This window comes from Eleutherodactylus coqui, chromosome 3 (assembly GCF_035609145.1).
Source record: "Eleutherodactylus coqui strain aEleCoq1 chromosome 3, aEleCoq1.hap1, whole genome shotgun sequence".
NCBI classification, from domain to species: domain Eukaryota; kingdom Metazoa; phylum Chordata; class Amphibia; order Anura; family Eleutherodactylidae; genus Eleutherodactylus; species Eleutherodactylus coqui.
This window is the reverse complement of record NC_089839.1, coordinates 297,016,085-297,035,871: the sequence shown is the minus strand read 5'-3', so window position 1 is coordinate 297,035,871 and position 19,787 is coordinate 297,016,085. Positions and strand designations below refer to the sequence as shown.

Genomic DNA, 19,787 nt, shown 5'->3' with positions numbered 1-19,787 from the left:
CTGAGCTTAGTTCTGGGTCTGTATTTATTTACTGAGCTTAGTTCTGGGGCTGTATTTATGTACTAAGCTTAGTTCTGGGGCTGTATTTATGTACTGAGCTTAGTTCTGGGGCTGTATTTATATACTGACCTTAGTTCTGGCGTTGTATTTATATACTGAGCTTAGTTCTGGGGCTGTATTTATGTACTGAGCTTAGTTCTGGGGCTGTATTTATATACTGAGCTTAGTTCTGGCGTTGTATTTATATACTGAGCTTAGTTCTGGGGCTGTATTTATGTACTGAGCTTAGTTCTGGCGTTGTATTTATATACTGAGCTTAGTTCTGGGGCTGTATTTATGTACTGAGCTTAGTTCTGGGGCTGTATTTATATACTGAGCTTAGTTCTGGGGCTGTATTTATGTACTGAGCTTAGTTCTGGGGCTGTATTTATATACTGAGCTTAGTTCTGGGGCTGTATTTATGTACTGAGCTTAGTTCTGGGGCTGTATTTATATACTGAGCTTAGTTCTGGCATTGTATTTATATACTGAGCTTAGTTCTGGGGCTGTATTTATGTACTGAGCTTAGTTCTGGGGCTGTATTTATATACTGAGCTTAGTTCTGGGGCTGTATTTATACACTGAGCTTAGTTCTGGGGCTGTATTTATGTACTGAGCTTAGTTCTGGGGCTGTATTTATATACTGAGCTTAGTTCTGGCATTGTATTTATATACTGAGCTTAGTTGTGGGGCTGTATTTATGTACTGAGCTTAGTTCTGGGGCTGTATTTATATACTGAGCTTAGTTCTGGCGTTGTATTTATATACTGAGCTTAGTTCTGGGGCTGTATTTATGAACTTTAAGAAGTGTGTAGGGATACATGCGAACACGTGGCGTGTCGTCTCCAGGTTTGCATCCATCCTCTGGGTGCGATGGTCGATCATTATGTCAAAAACAGACATTAGATGAACTTTCTGAATGTTTCATTTTCAATTCCATTGAGCTGATTTTGTGATGGCCTTGCAACGAAGATGAAATACCGTATTTTTCAGACTATAAGACGCACTCGGATTTAGACAACAGGAAACAGGAAAAAATATTTCATGCTAAATTAACCGTCTATAGAGGGTGGGGCTCACAAAGTGGAGGGGCTCCCATCATTAACCTTGGTGTCCTAGTACAGAAAAGGGGGTTAACAATGAACAGTCAGCTCCTATTCAAACAATGGCGCAAGCGCATAAGCTCGCATTATACACATTCACAGCACACACACAGCTCTGCAACATACACACATGGCACTGCAGCATACACAGCTGTGATAGATGCGCACACACACACATACAGCTCTGCTACATACACACACACAGTGCCACTGCATACATATAGCTCTGCTACATGCACACATACACAGATCTGCAGCAGATTTTTACTCTTGTCTGTCCCCGTGTTTACAGAGCAGGACCTGCACCCCGGGCAGAGATATGTGAGTGATCCCCAGTGCTATCTGCTGAAGGGGAATGATCAGGCAGGGAGAGGGGGAACTGCGCAGCTGTGGTATGTATGGCTGCAGAGTTCTCTGATGATTGATAAACACTCCCGGAACATTAAAGCAGCGGTCAGGGGTATCTGGATGTATCAGACCCCCCTGCCTCTGGACGATAAGACACTTTGTAGCAAGATTTTAGTTAGCTGAAAACTGTGTCTTAGGCCGCCTGCAGACGGCCGGGTCGGATCCGGTTGCGAGAATTCTCGCAGCGGGATTCGACCTGAGCCCCTGCAGAGAGCAGCGCGGCACTCACCTGGCCCGCAGCTCTGGCTCTTTGATGTGCCAGTTGCCGGGCAGCCGGCGCATGCGCAGACCGGGGCCGGCGGCCGTGGAGTGACACTTCTGTGCGACAAATAAAGCATGCCGCGATTTGTTTTCTGTGCGTGATTTTGCGCAGACGAATTGCGGCCGCCTACCTAGGATTTCGTTTTCTAACACAATCCTATGGCAGCTTCTATGGGCGGAAATTCTGCGGAAAATTCCGCCGCAGAATTTCCGCCCATGTGCAGGGGGCCTTAGGCCAGATTTACATGAGCGTATGCGCATGAGCATAGCGTTTCTGTGGAATGAACAATGCTTTCTTGCACGCATTTGTGTGCAGTGAAAATAACGCACCAGTTGAATTGACTAATTAGTCTAATGAGTTCTAATGAGTTCCAGATGTGTGGGGGTTTTTTCCTGCACAATTACGGAGTCCTTTTTTTTTTTTTCACGACCGAAATGCACAGAATACGTCCATGTAAACGAATACATTCAGATCAATGGGTTCTCTTCTCTGCATCTTGCGTGAAAACTTTGCATGCATGAATACGCCCGTGTGAATCTGGCATTACAGTCAGAAGAATACAGGAACCACCTCTGAGCCATCCGTGTAGAACGCAGCCTCTGCCAAGGGGAACAATGTTTTTGAGGCCATAAAACCTCCATTAAGTTGGTCAGGGGAGGGGGGGGGGGGTATGATAGGAAACGTATTGCCAGACTGATCGCAGAGAGGATTTCTGGGAAGGTGCTATTATGTAATGCTTTTCCATGTATTTGCAGAGTTTGCTAAAAATCCTTGTTTTGCAGCCATGTAACACATTTCTCTACCAAGAAGTTGGTGAATTCTGTTCCTGCTGATAAGTCACTCGGTATTTCTCTGTCATAGAACAGCATGTTCTTACTAAGCCGCTTCCTGACTTATCACTTGGCTGAGTTATCACTAATTCCAGCCAGTTCTCCAAAAAGATCTGAAAAAGAAATACCAACATTTTTGGATATACAGTATATATAAATATATATATGGTATGCATACTGTGTATCTAAAAGCTTTGATAGCTCTTTTTCAGATCACCTTCTTATTATATATATATATGTATGTGTGTGTAGAAAGTTATGGGATAGAATACAAAACTATGTGTTCCTGTCTCAAGATTTCCTAAAGAGCCACTGAACCTCCTCCCATTTGCCATTAACCCATTGCCATTAGCAGCCCTGTACCTGGTATATTCTGCTGCCGCCTCCTCATACAGCTGATTGGAGGGGGTTCCATCTGGCAGATCCCCCAACAATCTACTACCACGTTTCCCCAAAAATAAGACCCAGTCTTATATTAATTTTTGCTCCAAAAGAGACACTAGGTGTTATTTTTGGGGGATGTCTTATTATACTTGTCTAGCAGGCTCGGTCCATGTCCCTCCCGATGCTCTCTGGAGCTCCATCAGGCTTGGCCACCTCCAGGAAGCAATCGCTCTGATTTGCTCTTGAGCACTGCTCAGCCAATCATTGCGTTGTGGAGGTGGGATTTATGAATTGGCCAATCAATGTCGCAGCTCAGGCAATTCATAAATCCCGCCTGCACAACATGATGGCTGTGATTCGTTCTTGAGCGCTGCTCAGCAAATCAGTGCAGTGCTCAATGAACCAATCACCGCATTGCGTTGTGGAAGCGGGATTTATGAATTAGCCGTGGCACAGCATTGATTGGCCGACTCATAAATCCCGCCTCCACAACGCGATGGCTGCGATTGGTTCTCGAACACTGCTTAGCTAATCAATGCAGTGCTGGACGAACCAATCACAGTCATCGCATTGGTTCATTAAGTGCTGCATTGATTGGCTGAGCACTGTGTGAGAACCAACCAGAGACATCACTTCCTGAAAGTGGGATTTATGAATCCCATAACCAGGAAGCAATCTTCTGTGGGTGACCAAAGACTGCAGGAAGCCTGACGGAGCTCCGGGGAGCAGCGGGAGGGACACGGACTGAGCCTGCTAGGTAATGTATTGTTTTTTTTTATGTAACACAACTAGGGCTTATTTTAGGGTAGGGCTTATATATTTGAATCCCGAAAAATCAGGGTAGGTCTTATTTTTGGGGAAACGAGGTATTGATGACCTATCCTAAATTATGCAATCTCATGTCCAGCATGGTTTGAGTACTAAGGTGCCAATACACGTTAGATGAAAGCTGGCCAACCCATAGAAACTCACTGATTTATGTGTTATATATTGAGTTCCTTCCTGAAGGTGGATGTTGGGGAACAAATGGATCAGGCATGTTGATTTTAACATGTTCCATCATGTGGCCTATGTGCAGCTCAGTCCCATTCAAGTGATTGGGTCTCTGCTGCTCTACCAGACACAGCCACTTCAGAATGAATGGCGCTCTGTCAGTTATGCACTGAAGAGGCTGCAGTGCTCACCCGAGAGTCGCGACCTCTTCAAACAGCTGATGGCTTCCAGCTGGCAGATCCCCACCGATCTAGTATTCATGACCTATCCTGAATTATGTAATTGATCTCGTTCCAAGAATGACTTAGTACAGGTGTCCATACACATTAGATGACAGCCTGCCAACCCGCCGATTATGTAACATGTATTGAGTGGTGGTGTCCTGACTCTCCTCCTGACAGCTGATGTTGGGGAGATGCAGGATTGGGCATGTTGTATTTTTAACCAGCCGGATTCTTGGATCCTACAGGAGATGAGCCGCTGCCAGAGGTGTCTGTCAGTAGCTTATTCCCTTCTCCCCATTGAGATAAACACATGATTGGCTCAGCATCCATGTTTCTGCCCGGGTCCAGAAAACTATTTAGAGGTCGAACAGGTCATTTTAGGTGTACGGCAGCCATAGCTGATTGTAGACTACAGGGTGTATAAATGCCAGAGTCGCGTAGGGGAAGAAAATCATAATGGGGCAACTATTTTGTATCATACCTAGTGCGTATTAATCATTGCACTCTATGCTCCAAGCACGGCAACCAAACTCTGCCTGTTCATCATTTCATCATGCATCTCTGGAGCATATGCTTGGGCCATTCATCCAGCGATCATCAATGCAGTGATGAAGAGGCTGTGGAGTATGGTTGCCATGCTTGGAGCATGCTCAGAATACAATGATGAATGGACTAAATGGCAATCTGGCATAAGGATATATTGATGACGTACCAGAAGATCATTTTGACTGGAACTCCTCTTTAATGAGCAGTGCTACTTTAACCCTTTCCAATCCACTGTCTGACATCTAAAGACATTAAATTTTAAGGCTGTACAGCTCCGTTGTTGGTAGACGTCCGTTGGGGTTCTCTTACTGTATATTGCCAGCCTCTCGCATGTCAGAGCCTATCCAACGTGTCGCCTCATGCAGTACTGGCTTTAGCCAGCATATAGCACTGTTGTATAATGGCAGAAAAAGAGTAAGCCCCCTAGGAAAACCAGGATACAAATTGGATTGGAAAGAGTTAAATGGCGTTGAACATTCATGCATTAAAGGGGTTATCCCAGAATCAAAAGTTATGGATAGGGGATAACTTTATGATTGAAGGGAGTCCCACTGCTGAGTCCCCTGCTGATCCCAAGAACGGGTGTCCCATGTCCCTCTTCCTCCTCACTGAAGGCTCCCTATAACCCCCGCAGTGAGGAAGAGATTGGAGAGTGCCACTCCATTCACTTTCGACGGGACTACCGTAGATAGTCAACTATTGCAATGAACGGAGCTACGGCCACAAATGCCCGGCCACCATTCCTTTCACTCTATGTCACTGTGGGTGGGAAAAGAGACCCCACAGTGATGAGAGAGGGGACATAGGTCCCCCGTTCTCAGGATCGGTGGGAGTCTCCACAGTGAACCCCCACTGATTATAGTTCTCCCCTACTCTTTGGATAGGGCATGACGTTTGATTTTGAAATAACCCCTTTAATGTAGTATTATGAATATTTCCATAATTCCAGACCAAAAAGCCAAGTCCACATATTCCCTCCTCTCCACCGGGGCCATTTCCTTCTGTATGGGGGCAAGAATGTAACAACTACTCTGGACACCTTTTTGTGGTCTCCAGCATAGTTGTCACTTTGGTCGCTCCTCATTTACGCTCTTAGTACAAGTATTTTAGCACAAGTTTCAGTTTTTATTCCCCAGTCACGGTAGCTCTCAGCCAGAGCGGTAGGGGTGATACTTTCGGAATGTACTGACCATATACTAGAATGTTCCTCCTGACCATCGGAGATTATGAAGGCATCCAGTTTGTTTCACTTTTTCCGCCCGCATTGTTGACTTGATTAGTTCTGAGGAAAAGACACATTTTCTGTTTTTACTTTGGGAGAATAAGGCTCTGTGTTCTCCCCAGGCTCTCTGGCCCAGGGATATTTTATTTCCAGATGTTGAACTGTTGTTTTTTCGGAAGCCTTGTTAGACTGCCAACAGAGTAGATTATTGAAGGATTTTCCAAACCCAGCTGATTATCACAACACACAGGAATCTGAAGTTTCAAAGCCACTTTCTGGCGGCGGATCATTGTAACAGCTGCATGAAATCTGTGCAGAGAAGCCTTTTCCGATGAGGAGCATTTGACCTTATAAGGTAAAATAGTGAGCGCATTCTTCTCCTCCCCGTGTCATCGGGACGCTCTACATCAGGACTCACATGGATGAAAACCGCGATATCATTGAAGGCTTCTGCAAGCCAACTATTTCTTGTTTATACTATAATGGGATGTTTCTAGGGTTCCCCCTGGAAGTTCCTGCATATTTCCAAAACTTTAAAGGAAAAGTATGAGAAGTACATCCTCTCTCCACCCACTCGCAACATCATAATTGTTGGGTGTTACACTTGTTTAAGGATTCCATGTGGTTTGAAGCACACTTGTAGTGGGAAGATTACATAATTCCTCTAGGTGCCCGACACGGTAACACGTTCTGGTGAAATGTTTATAGTCACAGAGGTGTTAGGTTTAGAGGAATTGCTCATTTTTAGGAGTTTGTGATGATTCTTCATTCATTTGAAACTTTCCTTAAGGCAATAAAGGCAAGACTAAAGTCAACCAATTCCAAAAAATGAAGCCAGCCAATCGACATTGGTCTGTTTCATCAGGGGGCATTATGTCCAGCCTTAGATTATCCCTGCAGCTAAGTTAGTCAAATGAATGGCTGACAAGGTCCAGAAGAGAAGGAGTAAATTCTACTCCGCAGATCTTCACTCAGCAAAAGGGCACTTTGGGTGAAACTTACTTTTTTGTGGTAATGTTGATGTTGGCAGTTCTCACACATAGATTTGGTAGTTAAAAGCCACGATGAGTTCACCACAGGCCATGAGGCAAGGTTTGTCATCTGTGGGGGGAACACAGACTATGCAACTGGTCCCCGTTTATGGTAGTCTCTGGCAGCCAAGAGAGTTGGTTAGGGTTGACCAGCGCTTGCTCAGGTGGAGCCATTTGAGGTTCACAGACACTGCTGGCTCTTAACTGGTGCAAACTGAGCCAACATTCGTCACATTTAGCTTATTAAATCTCCCCTGGTCTGTGATATGTTTGGTTAATGGCTATTGGGCATGTTGAGAGTCTTGGACTAGCATTGATTGTAACCAGCATGTGTGTGATCATCTATAATGACCTGTCTTGTGAAACCTTGAAGGGGCTGTCTGGGACTTTTGTTATTTTTTTTCTATTAATGACCTATCCTCACGATAGGTCATCAGTAGATGATAGACAGGATTCCGCCCCTTAGGATCCCTCAATCAGATAAATCCCGGCAGTGCTGTCAGTATGAACAGCGTAGGAAGCAGATCATGCTGTCCATAGTACAGCTGCTCGGGTTTGGATGGCTAAGAGAAGACAGAAAGGATTCAAAAAGATCTTCACAAGCTTGAACAGTGGGCAGCGACTAACAGAATGGTATTTAACAAGGAGAAATGCATAGAAGTCCTACATCTGGGCAAGAAAAATAAAAAAAAACACATACAGAATTTGAGGAATTGGGCTAAGCAGAAGCACATGTGAGAAAGACTTGGGTATACTAATAGATCATAAACTGAACATGAGTCAACAATGTGATGCAGCAGCCCAAAAGGCAAACACAATTCTGGGATGTATTAAGAGAAGCATAGAGTCTAGATCACGTGAGGTCATTATCCCTCTCTACTCTTCCTTAGTCAGACCTCATCTGCAATACTGTGCCCAGTTTTGGGCACCCCACTTTATAAAAGACATAGACAAACTGGAGCAAGTTCAAAGAAGAGTTACCAAGATGGTGAGCGGTCTGCAAATCATGTCCTATGAGGAACAGTTAAAGGATCTGGGAATGTTTATCTTGCAGAAGAGAAGGCTGAGAGGAGACTTAATAGCTGTCTACAAATATCTGAAGGGCTGTCACACTGCAGAGGGATCAGCCCTATTCTCATCTGTACAAGGAAAGACTAGAAGCAATGGGATGAAACTGAAAGGGAGGAGAAACAGATTACATATTAGACAGTGAGAGTGATCAATGAGTGGAACAGGTTACCACTTAGGCTGGACAGACATCTGTCTGGGATTATCTAGTGAATCCTGCGTTGAACAGGGGGTTGGGCCTGATGACCCCAGAGTTCCCTATCAACTCTATGATTCTATAGTATCACAGGCATAGCTGCCATTGATTTCAAGGCAATACCAACCTAAGCCACTACACTATGGATAGCGCAAACTGCTTCCTGTGCTGTCCATACTGACAGCAGTACTGAGGAATCAGCTGATCAGTGGGGATCCCAAGCAATGGCCCACCACCAATCACCTATTGCTTGCCTATCCTGAACATAGGTCATCAATAGAAAAAAAACACAAAAGTCTTGGATAAATTCTTTAATGACTTTAAGACTGAATTTTATCTGGTTTGACTTATCTCTTATTCGATATCCCCAACAGAATGCTTTTAAGACCACTTAAAGGGCTTGTCCAGTTGTAAACGTTTGATGGCCTCTCTGCAGGTTAGGCCATCAATATTGGATTGCCCCTTGGGACCCTCCGATCAGCTGTTCAGCAGGCCAATATGCTTGTGCACTGAGCTGATTTCTGCAGAAAGCAGACAGCTCCATTCCCACTGCAGTGGTCAGACTTGGTATTACAGCTAACGTTCCCATTGAAGTGAATGAGAACTTCACGGCTCTACGGCTTTATCTGCTATTACACTTCAAAGCGCCCATCTGGTTTGAACCTTGGATGTGCGTACTCTTCCTCTTCAAATGTTTCCATTCTCTCAAACCTGCGGTCTCGGCGGTTGCAGGCCTTTTAGTAATGAGCTATTTATGTTGCAGGATGAGGCATGTACCCCTCTCAGTAGTTTCTCTTTAAAAAACTAGACATTTTTACTGCATAGCAAGCGAGGGACGTGCTTTAGGCATTACAGAATGGAAAAGCGATTAGAGAGAAGGGGAAGACTCAACATGGCAGATTGTGATAGCATGGTGCAACGTATTCTACATTCCCCAGTGAGTCTGGTAACATTCTCATACGTTCTGTCTGGTTTTGCTATCAACTTCGTATTATTTGAACCGATGCAAAAAAATATGTTTCGCCGTCGCAGGTGGACTTTTTTTCTTGGAAAGTCAGTGGAAAGGAACGAAAAGGAAATATTTGTGTGATAACCTCTGGGAAGGTGGAGAAGTGTGGAAAGATCATCTTCAGATTTTTTCGCGGCTTCTCATGATGTTGAGAAGACTGTAGAAGATGGTGATAGAACTCATAACTAAATTTTAAAGGGATTGTTCAAGTGGGAAATATTTTTAAAAAAAATGGCTGCAAATGTATTAAAATAATAAAAGCAGCCGTACTCGCCCATCCTGTCCTCTGGTGATCCAGCGCTGCAGCTCCCATGGTCCTACCAACGACTTCCAGATGATCTCTGCAGCCATTCACCTGGCATCACCACTGAGATGCTGGAAGCCATGATACTAGGAGAACGGCATGTGTCCGATGAGGCCTCTGATTGGCTGGAGTAATCAGGTGGTAGCTATACATAACCAATGACCAGGAGGACAGCAGGAGATGCAGCGCTGGATCGGCAGGGGAAGAAGATTGGTGAGAACTGCTTCTTCTATTATTTTAATGCATCTGCAGCCATTTTTACATGTGGACAACCCATAGTACCATATGGTCGTGAGACATAGACTATACCAAAAGCCAATATGGCAGGGCTCTTCAAACTTGGGCAGCAGAGCTAAATTCTGCAACGCACTCATTGACTTGAATGGTTGAATGACTTACAAAAAATCAGACCAGACTAGGACATAATACATGGACCATCGAGCCGTGTGAAAAAACACATGTCTATATAACCCCTTTTGACCCACGTCACAAGCCTCTCACCAGCCAAGCCAGAAACCTTCTGCACACTGATGAGGGGCAAACACCCCGAAACAGCTGTCTGTGCATGGAGTCTGGCTTGGTTTCCTATTCCCAATCATTGTTTTACAGACTTGTATAAAGGGTCTGACATTGATTTGAAGCAATGCTGCCATCCAATAGGTGGCGCTGCAGAGGTATTGTTCCATCTTCCTTATCCCATTGACTGTAATGGGTCAGTGTGCTGTCAGTTGCAAACACTGAAATGAAATCACCTGTGCGAATACAAGTATTGCAGGACTTCTTGATGTACGTAAGAGTTTTCCAGGATTCAACTGTTGAATCCTGGAAATCAGCTGGAGCCGTGGCATGCGCAAACCACGCAACGCCATACACGGCCATTATAACCATAGAGCAAACAGTCTGCACTGAGCCTCTCGAAATCAATACCACTTCAGACTATATCCTCAGCATAGGTAATCAATAGCCGATTGCCTGGGTCCAACAGCCGGCACCCTGCCGATCAGCATCTATGAAAGATGCCGGAAGCACTACTTGCTGGGAACATAGAGCGCCATCCATTGTACAGAAGCCTGAAATGGTACTGCAGGCTCAAACTCATTCACTTGAATAGGACAAGTCGGCAATACCATTCCAGGCCGCTGCATAGTTTATGGCAGTTGGGCAGTGTGCCGCTCTACAGAAAGGCAGGTCTACGAACACAGCCATCATCGGCGCCCAAACTAAACCTCGATTCATCGCTGAAGACAACCCGGTTCCCCTCTGTAGCGTCCAGCTACATCGTTAATGACATCACTATGGGTGGCTGTCAAAGGCAGAACTCTAATAGATGCTGTGAGACCAAATGTCCTTCAGCCAGGTGCTTGGAAATGGTTCCAACTGACACAGAGGGCTGTAACAATGGTGCCTGTCTCTAGATGATGGACAATGGAACCGTTGGAGCTGCTCCTGTATCCTATTGTACCACTTCTAGTTTGGGCGTGGAGGTATACAGGTTCTGTATGGTATCCTGCAGCATATAGCTCTGCGTTTGCTGTAAGGGAGCCTCTAGATTGTGCAAACTCATAGGCAGTGGAAGTTGGCGTCCCTGATGGTCCCATACATGTTCTATTGGTGATACATCTGGCGACGGAGCTGTGACAATGAGTTCCCAACATGGAGCATCTCACGACAAGAACCTTGCTTCACATAGAATCCCATAATAAGAAAGACCGAAGGAAGAAGGAGAAAAAGAGGATGACCACGCCGCTGCTGCACGTGTGATCTGATGAACGCACCATTCCGGTGCTGAAGCGCGTCATCCAAATAAAGGTTTCTTCTTCATCCCATTTGACTGTACGGCAGCGCACTGGTCCTTCCTTCAGAAGGGGTTGGATTGTCCCATGTCCCAGCTGCATGACATGGGTTTTGCCGTTGGCGTAACCCCTACAGGTGAATGCAGTCCATTCATTCTGTGCCGGTGATCCGTTGACCCGGCGCTACGGAGCGCTTTTTTATTATTATTATATAATTAGAAAGATGACTTCCCGAATTACTCGTTGCTATTACTATTGCCATTTCAGCTGTTTTGTCCCAACGTAGCAGAACTAGTTAAATCTGGAATCGGTGCTTGTTTGTTCAGAAAGCGGCTTTCTATTCTACGTGGAACATCATTATCATGAGGACATCTGGACTAATAGCTTATCATTTTCCAGTATTACTCTATTCCACAACCGTGGGAGCGCTGAAGTCTGAGCGTCCATCAGACACAATCATTTATGCATTATACGAGATTGTCCTGCTAGAAGCACGGCTGAGCTCTCCGGATTAGCCTTCTGCTGTTGGACTTTTGATTTCAGACGCAAATGATCGTCATCAGACGTTATAAAGAAGAACCTGGAAGGATTTTGCATCGTGCAGAGATGAAAGGATATTGTCAGGAAGTCTTGCTATTTTGGCAGGTGAAGCGAGGCGCGTCCAGACAGGCGGAGATGTGGCCTTGTGGTGGTGGTGGTGGTGGTGGTGAGGACAGGGAGCTGTGATTAATCTCTGCCATTCCTGTTATGTTTCACAGTAATATGGGAAGTAATCCGCAGTGACTAAGGCTAACGAGGCTGCCAAGTCTGTTTTCCAGCAAAGTGTTTTCAGGACAGTGTAATCAATCTACCAAATCTCTCAGCAAGGGCAGCCATATGTATACGGGAAAGCCTACACTTCAAGGGCAGAAGCGTGTAGAAGCTGTAGAAGACTTCACAAATCCCCGAGGATGAGTATTCAAATATGGACAATCCCATTAAAGCACCCATGGCGTGAGTACACACCATAAAGGCGGAAAACACAGGTGCTACTTGGCCCTTGGATTGAGGGGTCCAACATTGGTTGGCCCCATCTCCTTTGCTACAGGGTGGGAGAAGCATTGGTTGAGTGTCAAAAGAAACACAAGACAACAGGAAGGTTTTGGGGGGGCTAAAACTAATGATGACCTATCCTCAGGTTAGGTCATCAATAATTAATTGTTAGAGACCCGCTCCTTGGGATCCCCAGCGGTCAGCTGATTGCCAGTCCCGCTGTCAGTGCAGTAGGGCTGGACGTTGTCATCAGAGATGAGAGCGTAAGTGCCATAGAAGGCTTCACTCCGATTGAAATCAATGGGAGAGAAAGCCAGTTATTATACTTTCGGCACTTTTACCTCTGACACCTGAGTCAGATGCAGATGTCTATTAGGAAACTTCAGCTACCACTGATTTCAATGAGTGTAAAACAGGCTATGGCACTTCCACTCCCATCCCCAATGAGGACCCCAAGTCCTGCTGCACTGCCAGCCGCCCACTCGGCAGGTCCCTGGCAATTAACTATTGATGCCCAGAAAACCTGTGTGTCCTGGGTTTCAACAAGGGGTCTTTAAGGGTACCTTTCCACAGTACGCCCAACAGCCATCCAAGCGATTATTGCTCCTGTGCGTTCATACAGGGGCAATGATTGCTCATTGAGTGGAGTGATCTCTTCCAGCCGCCCACCTCCATTCAGAGTAAACAGGCAGTCGTTCATAGATGAATGACTGCCTATTTAAATGGGACGACAGCCGGTTGGTCTTTAGGTGAGCTGAAAACAAAGTGACTCCAACAAGGGAGCAATTCTCACACACTTGCCCCATATGGTCAAGAAGACAGTTACCCATGATCCCTCTTTTGAGCGATCACTTGAGTGACTATCAACCCATGTAAAGATACTCTAAAGGAGTCCCCGATAAGTGGCCAAGGAAGGTATTATTCCGATACCAAAATACGTGGTCCAGTAAAGCTACTGATCCACCTTTGGCTTCTGGTACTGTCTGCATGTCTCCAGCAGCAACGGTCTACCTCCTGTTCCCTTCCTACTGTATACGGAGGTGTATACACTATTCTAGATGCAGCCATCATCCTCCATAGCACATTGTTCTGTCCGCACAACCCCACAGGATGAGAGCCTTATTGGTTATTGTCTTTTACACATCCAAAGTTATCTTGCATACGGAGGTGCCCATACAATGCCAGCCAGAGGAGGCATGTTGTACCGCACACATAAATGTAGTATTACATGGCGCCCATTCATTTCAAGTACATGGTCAGCCGCGGTCCCTTTTTGTTTTTTTTAAAGAGACACAATTGAAAGCTAATGTTGAGGATGATATGTAACTATATTGCTCGCTCTTGTCACCTGCGGCTCCATAACACTACTGATCGGTCTTTCCCTCACTAAACTCTTTCCAATCTACCTGAATACAGCAGCCAGGCTCATCTTTCTATCCTACATCGATGCCTCCACCCTGTGCCATTCACTAAACCGATGCCTCCACCCTCCGTCAATTACTGCACTGATCCCTCTATACTGTGCCAGTCACTGCACTCATTCCTCTGCCCTGTGCCAGTCACTGCACTGATCACTCTGCCCTGTGCCAGTCACTGCACTCATTCCTCTGCCCTGTGCCAGTCACTGCACTGATCCCTCTGCCCTGGGCCAGTCACTGCACTGATCCCTCTGCCCTGTGCCAGTCACTGCACTGATCCCTCTGCTCTGTGCCAGTCACTGCACTGATTCCTCTATCCTGTGCCAGTCACTACACAGATCGCTCTACCCTGTGCCAGTCACTGCACTGATCCCTCTACCCTGTGCCAGTCACTGCACTGATCTCTCTACCCAATGAGAGTCACTACACAGATCGCTTTACCCTGTGCCAGTCACTGCACTGATCCCTCTGCCCTATGCCAGTCACTGCACTGATCCCTCTGCCCTGTGCTAGTCACTGCACTGATCCCTCTGCCCTGTGCTAGTCACTGCACTGATCCCTCTACCCTGTGCCAGTCACTGCACTGATTCCTCTGCCCTGTGCTAGTCACTGCACTGATCCCTCTACCCTGTGCCAGTCAATGCACTGATGCCTCTACCCTGTGCCAGTCACTGCACTGATCCCTCTACCCTGTGAGTCACTGCACTGATCCCTCTACCCTGTGCCAGTCACTGTACTGATCCCTCTACCCTGTGCCAGTCACTGCACTGATCCCTCTACCCTGTGCCAGTCACTGCACTGATCCCTCTATCCTGTGCCTGTCACTACACTGATCCCTCTGCCCTGTGCCAGTCACTGCACTGATCCCTCTACCCTGTGCCAGTCACTACACTGTTCGCTCTACCCTGTGCCAGTCACTGCACTGATGCCTCTACCCTGTGCCAGTCAATGCACTGATGCCACTACCCTGTGCCAGTCACTGCACCAATGCTGTAACTGTCTACCCCCCTACGCAGGCTCTCTGTTCTGCTACGGACCTTTCACTAAGTCTTTCTATAATCTGAATCTTCCACTCCTGTCTCCAACACTTTCCTAAGCTGCACCAGTTCTCTGGAATGCGCTACGCCAGATAATCAGGTTGTTACTAATATCCAGTTTTAAGCAAGCCCTAAAAACATATGTTTAGGTAGACCTGTCAGACCCCCTAATGTATCCTCTGTTTTACCCCTCCTGTATATTCCCCCTCAGAAGCTCACCAATTTCATTGCACATACACCCTAATACAACTCATATTTGTACATATCCTGATATCGGCTGGTGAGCGGCTCATACAGCTTTGTGTATACTACCCTATATATGTATATAAAATATGGCCGACAATTGTACAGAACAGGCACTGCCGACTCTTGTGCTAGCCCTATTTCCTTATAGACTGACTGTGAACTCGTGACCCCCTATTTCCTCATAGATTGTAAGCTCTTGTGATCAGCGTCCTCACTGCATTGGCTATTAGTGTAATAGTGATTTGTAAGTGCTGTGGAATATGTCAGCACTATAGAAATGCAGATTATTACTATTTCTACTATATTGGTATGAATTGTCCATATTTAATGGACTTCGAAAAAAAATTCAGATTTTATTTTCTAGAAACAGCGCCACTCTTGGTCATAGGCTATGTCTGCTATCTCAACTTTTACATTTGAAGGCACAGATGTAACTTGCAACTGTTGGGCCCTAATACAAAATCTGCAATAGGGCCCCTAACTTTACGGCTTCATTCATAGTCCTGTTGTATAAAGAAAGACTTTCTGGCCCCCTGAGGGCGTGACTGCATCCTCTGCACCTACTATAGCTCCGCCCCTGCAGAAGGGGAATACCTGACCCAGCCAATAAAAAGCTGACCCTTTCTTCACGTCCCAAACTTGCTTTCAAGCTCTAATAGCGTAGAGAGTGCCAACCCCGATTTTCATCGCACCTCAACTTTCTTGTGAAATTCTTCCTTGCCTTTAACCCTTTCCAATCCACTGTCTGACGTCTGAAGATATTCTGATTGAAGGCTGTACAGCTCCGATGTCGGAAGACGTCTGGCAGGGTATTCTTACTGTAGATTACTGGCCGCTCTGTTGTCGGGGGCCTCTCCAGCATGTTCCATACCGCAGTTCTGGCTCCGGCCAGCAGATGGCTCCATTGTATAATGGTAGAAAGAGAAAGCCTCCTAGGAAACCCTGAACCCAAAATTAGATTGCAAGGGGTTAAACCATTTTTCCCGATTTCTCCTTGAAGTAAACTGCAATATTTCCCCGTCCAACACAAGCAGCTCGTCGGTGTTTTTCGAGAAGGTCGGTTCGTCGAAGGAATGTCCTAATTGATAAATAATCACGGCTAGCTCGAAGACATGCAGGAATGGCTCTATCCAAATAATGGAGCTGGCGGATAAATCAGACATTATTCTTTATTGAACAGAGCCAGCATTATCCTGGGAGGAGTTGTGTCGCTTACACAGTCTGCTGTAGTTTATGGAAAACTTGTGCATCTTTTCCCCTTGCAAACTTGTCACCCCGCCAACTCTTTGCAAAACAGCTGGAGGAACACTGAATGTTTTGTTTGCAAGGACGGCGATCCTGCCAAGATTTCCACTCCGCAGGAGAAATGTTAAACTTCATTCAGAGTGTACTGGGCTTTTCTTCCTTCGCAGGGTCCTCGGATCAGACCTCATCACTCTTCGGAGCAAACTATTCTTTCCACTACATTATTCTAGGATTTGGTCATCCAGGAAATCGAGGCCTTGTCCATGTTTGGTCCTTAGATCCTGTTGCTTCATTCCCCCTTATTGCCATGTAAAAGCACCGAAAGGAAAAAATTTGCGTAAGTCATGAAAGAGGCCGGGGGAGTAGGATCACGTCTGCTGAAATCACGCATTGTTCGAGGCTTGAGTCAGTGACTTCTTACGGTTCCAAAAAACGTGTGCAAGAGAATAGATGCCATACAGATTCTTTCCATTTAGACTTAAAGGGGTTGTCCCACTTTATGGAGGATTCATTTATTCTACATATTGATGAGCAGATCGATAGGGGTCTACTGCCTGAGATGCCCTTGTGATTAGCTGTTCCCCCAGGTCAGTGTCTGTGTAGTGAGCTCTTTTTCGACAGGAAGCAGACAGCGCCGTACATTGTGCAGTGGCCTGGATTGGTATTGCAAGCTACATCCCATTTGCTTCAATAGAACTCAACCTGCAGTACCAACCCAGGCCACTGTCCGGAGCTGTTTGTTCCTTGTAGCAAAACAGTTCAGTAAGCAGAAACACCAGATAGGGGAAACAGCAGATCCATGGGGGTTCTGGGTGACGGATCCCTGCCGATATGCTATTTATGACTTATCCGATGGATGGGTCATCAATAGCTAGAAGTGGGACAACTCCAAAGAAAACTTTGGAAATGGCAGCCCAATGGCACACTCAATAAGCTGCATGTATGGTTTTGGTAAGGCCAATATATTTCTTTCCAAGTGTAGTCATATCTGTGAAGCAGGATAATGGTACTGCAGTGACCCACATCACAGGCCTGTGAACCTAATGCATAAGCAGTGTGCACACCTAAGCACTGGGGGCGCCACTTACACCTCATTGGTGGGAGGTACGACCTTGACTAACTCCGCTTGCCAATGCCAGGAAGTGTCATCCTTGACTGCATGTGCTGCTCCGATCCAGCTATTCCCTCCAGTTTGAGGCCGCTGTTTTCTATCTTGCACCATGCTGTTGGCTCTTCTCTTAGCTGGCGCTGTTCTCTTAGGGTCCCATGCCACACAATACACCAACTCCAGGCCCTCTGCCTTGTGCCAGCTCCTCTCTGCTCTCCTAGTGGACATGGCCATTCTGCTGCAGCAACTGGACGATGGCCTCCTCCACCTTAAGGCTGCTGTGATCTCTGCCCTCCGCCAGGATCTCTATGCTTCTTTCTCTCAGCTGCTGCGCCACATTCTGCCTTGGCCGTGGCACTGACCGGCGGCACTGCAAGCACTTGTTCTTCTGGCGTTGCTGCACTTCACCTCCGTGCGGGGCCCTGGCAACGGACGGGCCTTAACATGCAGCTTCCAGACGCATTGGTCTAAGTGGCCGAGCCACTGTAATGTGTGAGAGGGGAGCCGGACACCGCTCAGCCCTCTTACATTTGCTTAGGTGGAGCCATGCGTCATCTAGGCCACTTGTTTGAGATATGATACACTGGGTGCCGAGAAGTGTGGGAAAAGTAGGTGTTATATGCGCAATGAGGCATAATTTCCAGTGATGCCATGCATTGAAAATGTACTGACTTCCAAAGAGGCCTGGTCATTGATACTAGACTAGCTGGGGCTGGGATTTCTTGTATAATTGTGTGTAGAGTATAATGAGAATAATGTGATCAAGGAAAAACATCCAGTGAAAGGGGATACTGTGGATGGAAACAGCTTGTCACCAAAAGGGGTCAGAGGAGGATGTCAGGAATCATTCTGGTGAACAGGCGATGCACGGTCAAGGAAATTGCAACCAAGTATAACACTGGTGCTCCAACTAATGCGTCTGAACACACAACTCGCCGTTCCTTAGCATGGATGAGCTATGACAGCAGACAACCAGTTCCAGCACCATTGTGTCTAAGAAAAAGGCTGAGAAAAACTATGAGATTTGTACATTGCGAGGCGCACAAATCTCACATGAATATGAACCCCAATTCTTTTGCCACGATGTGAGAAAAAAAATTGTGTCATGTCCTATCTTTGTACATTTCCTCACAACGCGTTGCCAGAAAAACATTGCATGGCGTGTGAGTGCCGGAGGATGGAGTGATGTCAGCGCTGGTCGAAAGTCAAGTGACTTGTGTGGTCAATCAAAGGAGATGGTACTGGCAGTTCAGATTTCACCCATGCTTTTCCTATTGAGTAAAGGCACACAAAGCCTGGTTACTGATAAATCTGTTCTTTTCAAGAAACACTGGTTAGTATAAACTGTGCCTTGATGCAATCAACTTTTAACAGACCTGAGAAGATTTGTTATAGGGATGCAAATATAACTGGGAAAGGCTATAAAAGATAAAGGTCCAGGTGTACATCAATCCACAGTTAGGGCTTATTCAGACAATCGTATATCGTTTGGTTTTTTTGCGCCCAACCGATACACTTTGCCCCTCTCTGCAATGGGAGCTAGTGCATTGAGCTCCCGCCCCCTCCCCACCCTGTCTCCGCCCCTCTTTGCTATGGGAGGTGCGGGACGGGGCGGAACTTGGCTCCGCCCCATCCCGGTCTTCCCATTGCAAACGGTGGCGAGGGGCGGAGAGGGGGCGGGAGCTCAATGCATCTCCCGTCCTGTCCCGTCTCCTCCCCTTGCAGAGGGGGGCAGCATATATTAGTCGGGCGTGAAAACCCAACCGGTATACGATCGTCTGAATAAGCCCTTAGACAAATTTGAACAGCCAAGTCAGAGTCCTGTCCCTAACCCTATCAAGATGCTGTGGTATGACTTCAACAGGGCTGTGCACACAAGGCATCACAGAAATATAGATATTTGCAGGGAGGAAAGTTCCAAAATTCCTGTTCAATGTTGTACAAATCTTGTTTGCAGCTATAGGAAATGTTTGGTGGAGATAATTGCTGCACAAGGGGGATCTACAGGTTTTAAAATTCAAGGGTCCATCTGCTTTACACACTCAATGTGCTCCATAAACCCAAGAATGGTACAACGGTTTGTGTGTTATTAGAGGCTTTTTACACGGAATGGTTATCATTCAGATTCTTGCTGGATCGTGGGAATCAGGACGATAATCTTTCAGTATAAACGCTGCAAGATAAATGCGATGAATGATAATTAGGCCTCATGTCCACGGGCATATTTTTGCTGCGGAATCCGGAGCCTCCAGATTTCACAGCAATGACCCTCCATAGCATGCTATTGTA

The 19,787-nt window shown here is 46.2% G+C and overlaps 1 protein-coding gene across 2 annotated transcripts in view; it reads left to right on the top strand.

The window, feature by feature from the left end:
* Positions 1–19,787, top strand: part of DDAH1 (dimethylarginine dimethylaminohydrolase 1) — a 71,490-nt gene that overhangs the window by 24,297 nt on the left and 27,406 nt on the right. The window contains exon 1 of one of the 2 annotated variants that reach the window (XM_066597767.1): positions 9,199–9,243. The exons of the other annotated variant lie outside the window; for it this stretch is intronic. Coding sequence (XP_066453864.1) covers positions 9,199–9,243 — 45 coding nt within the window. Of the gene's footprint in view, positions 1–9,198; positions 9,244–19,787 lie in introns of those variants that run through there. 2 annotated transcript variants of the gene reach the window in all.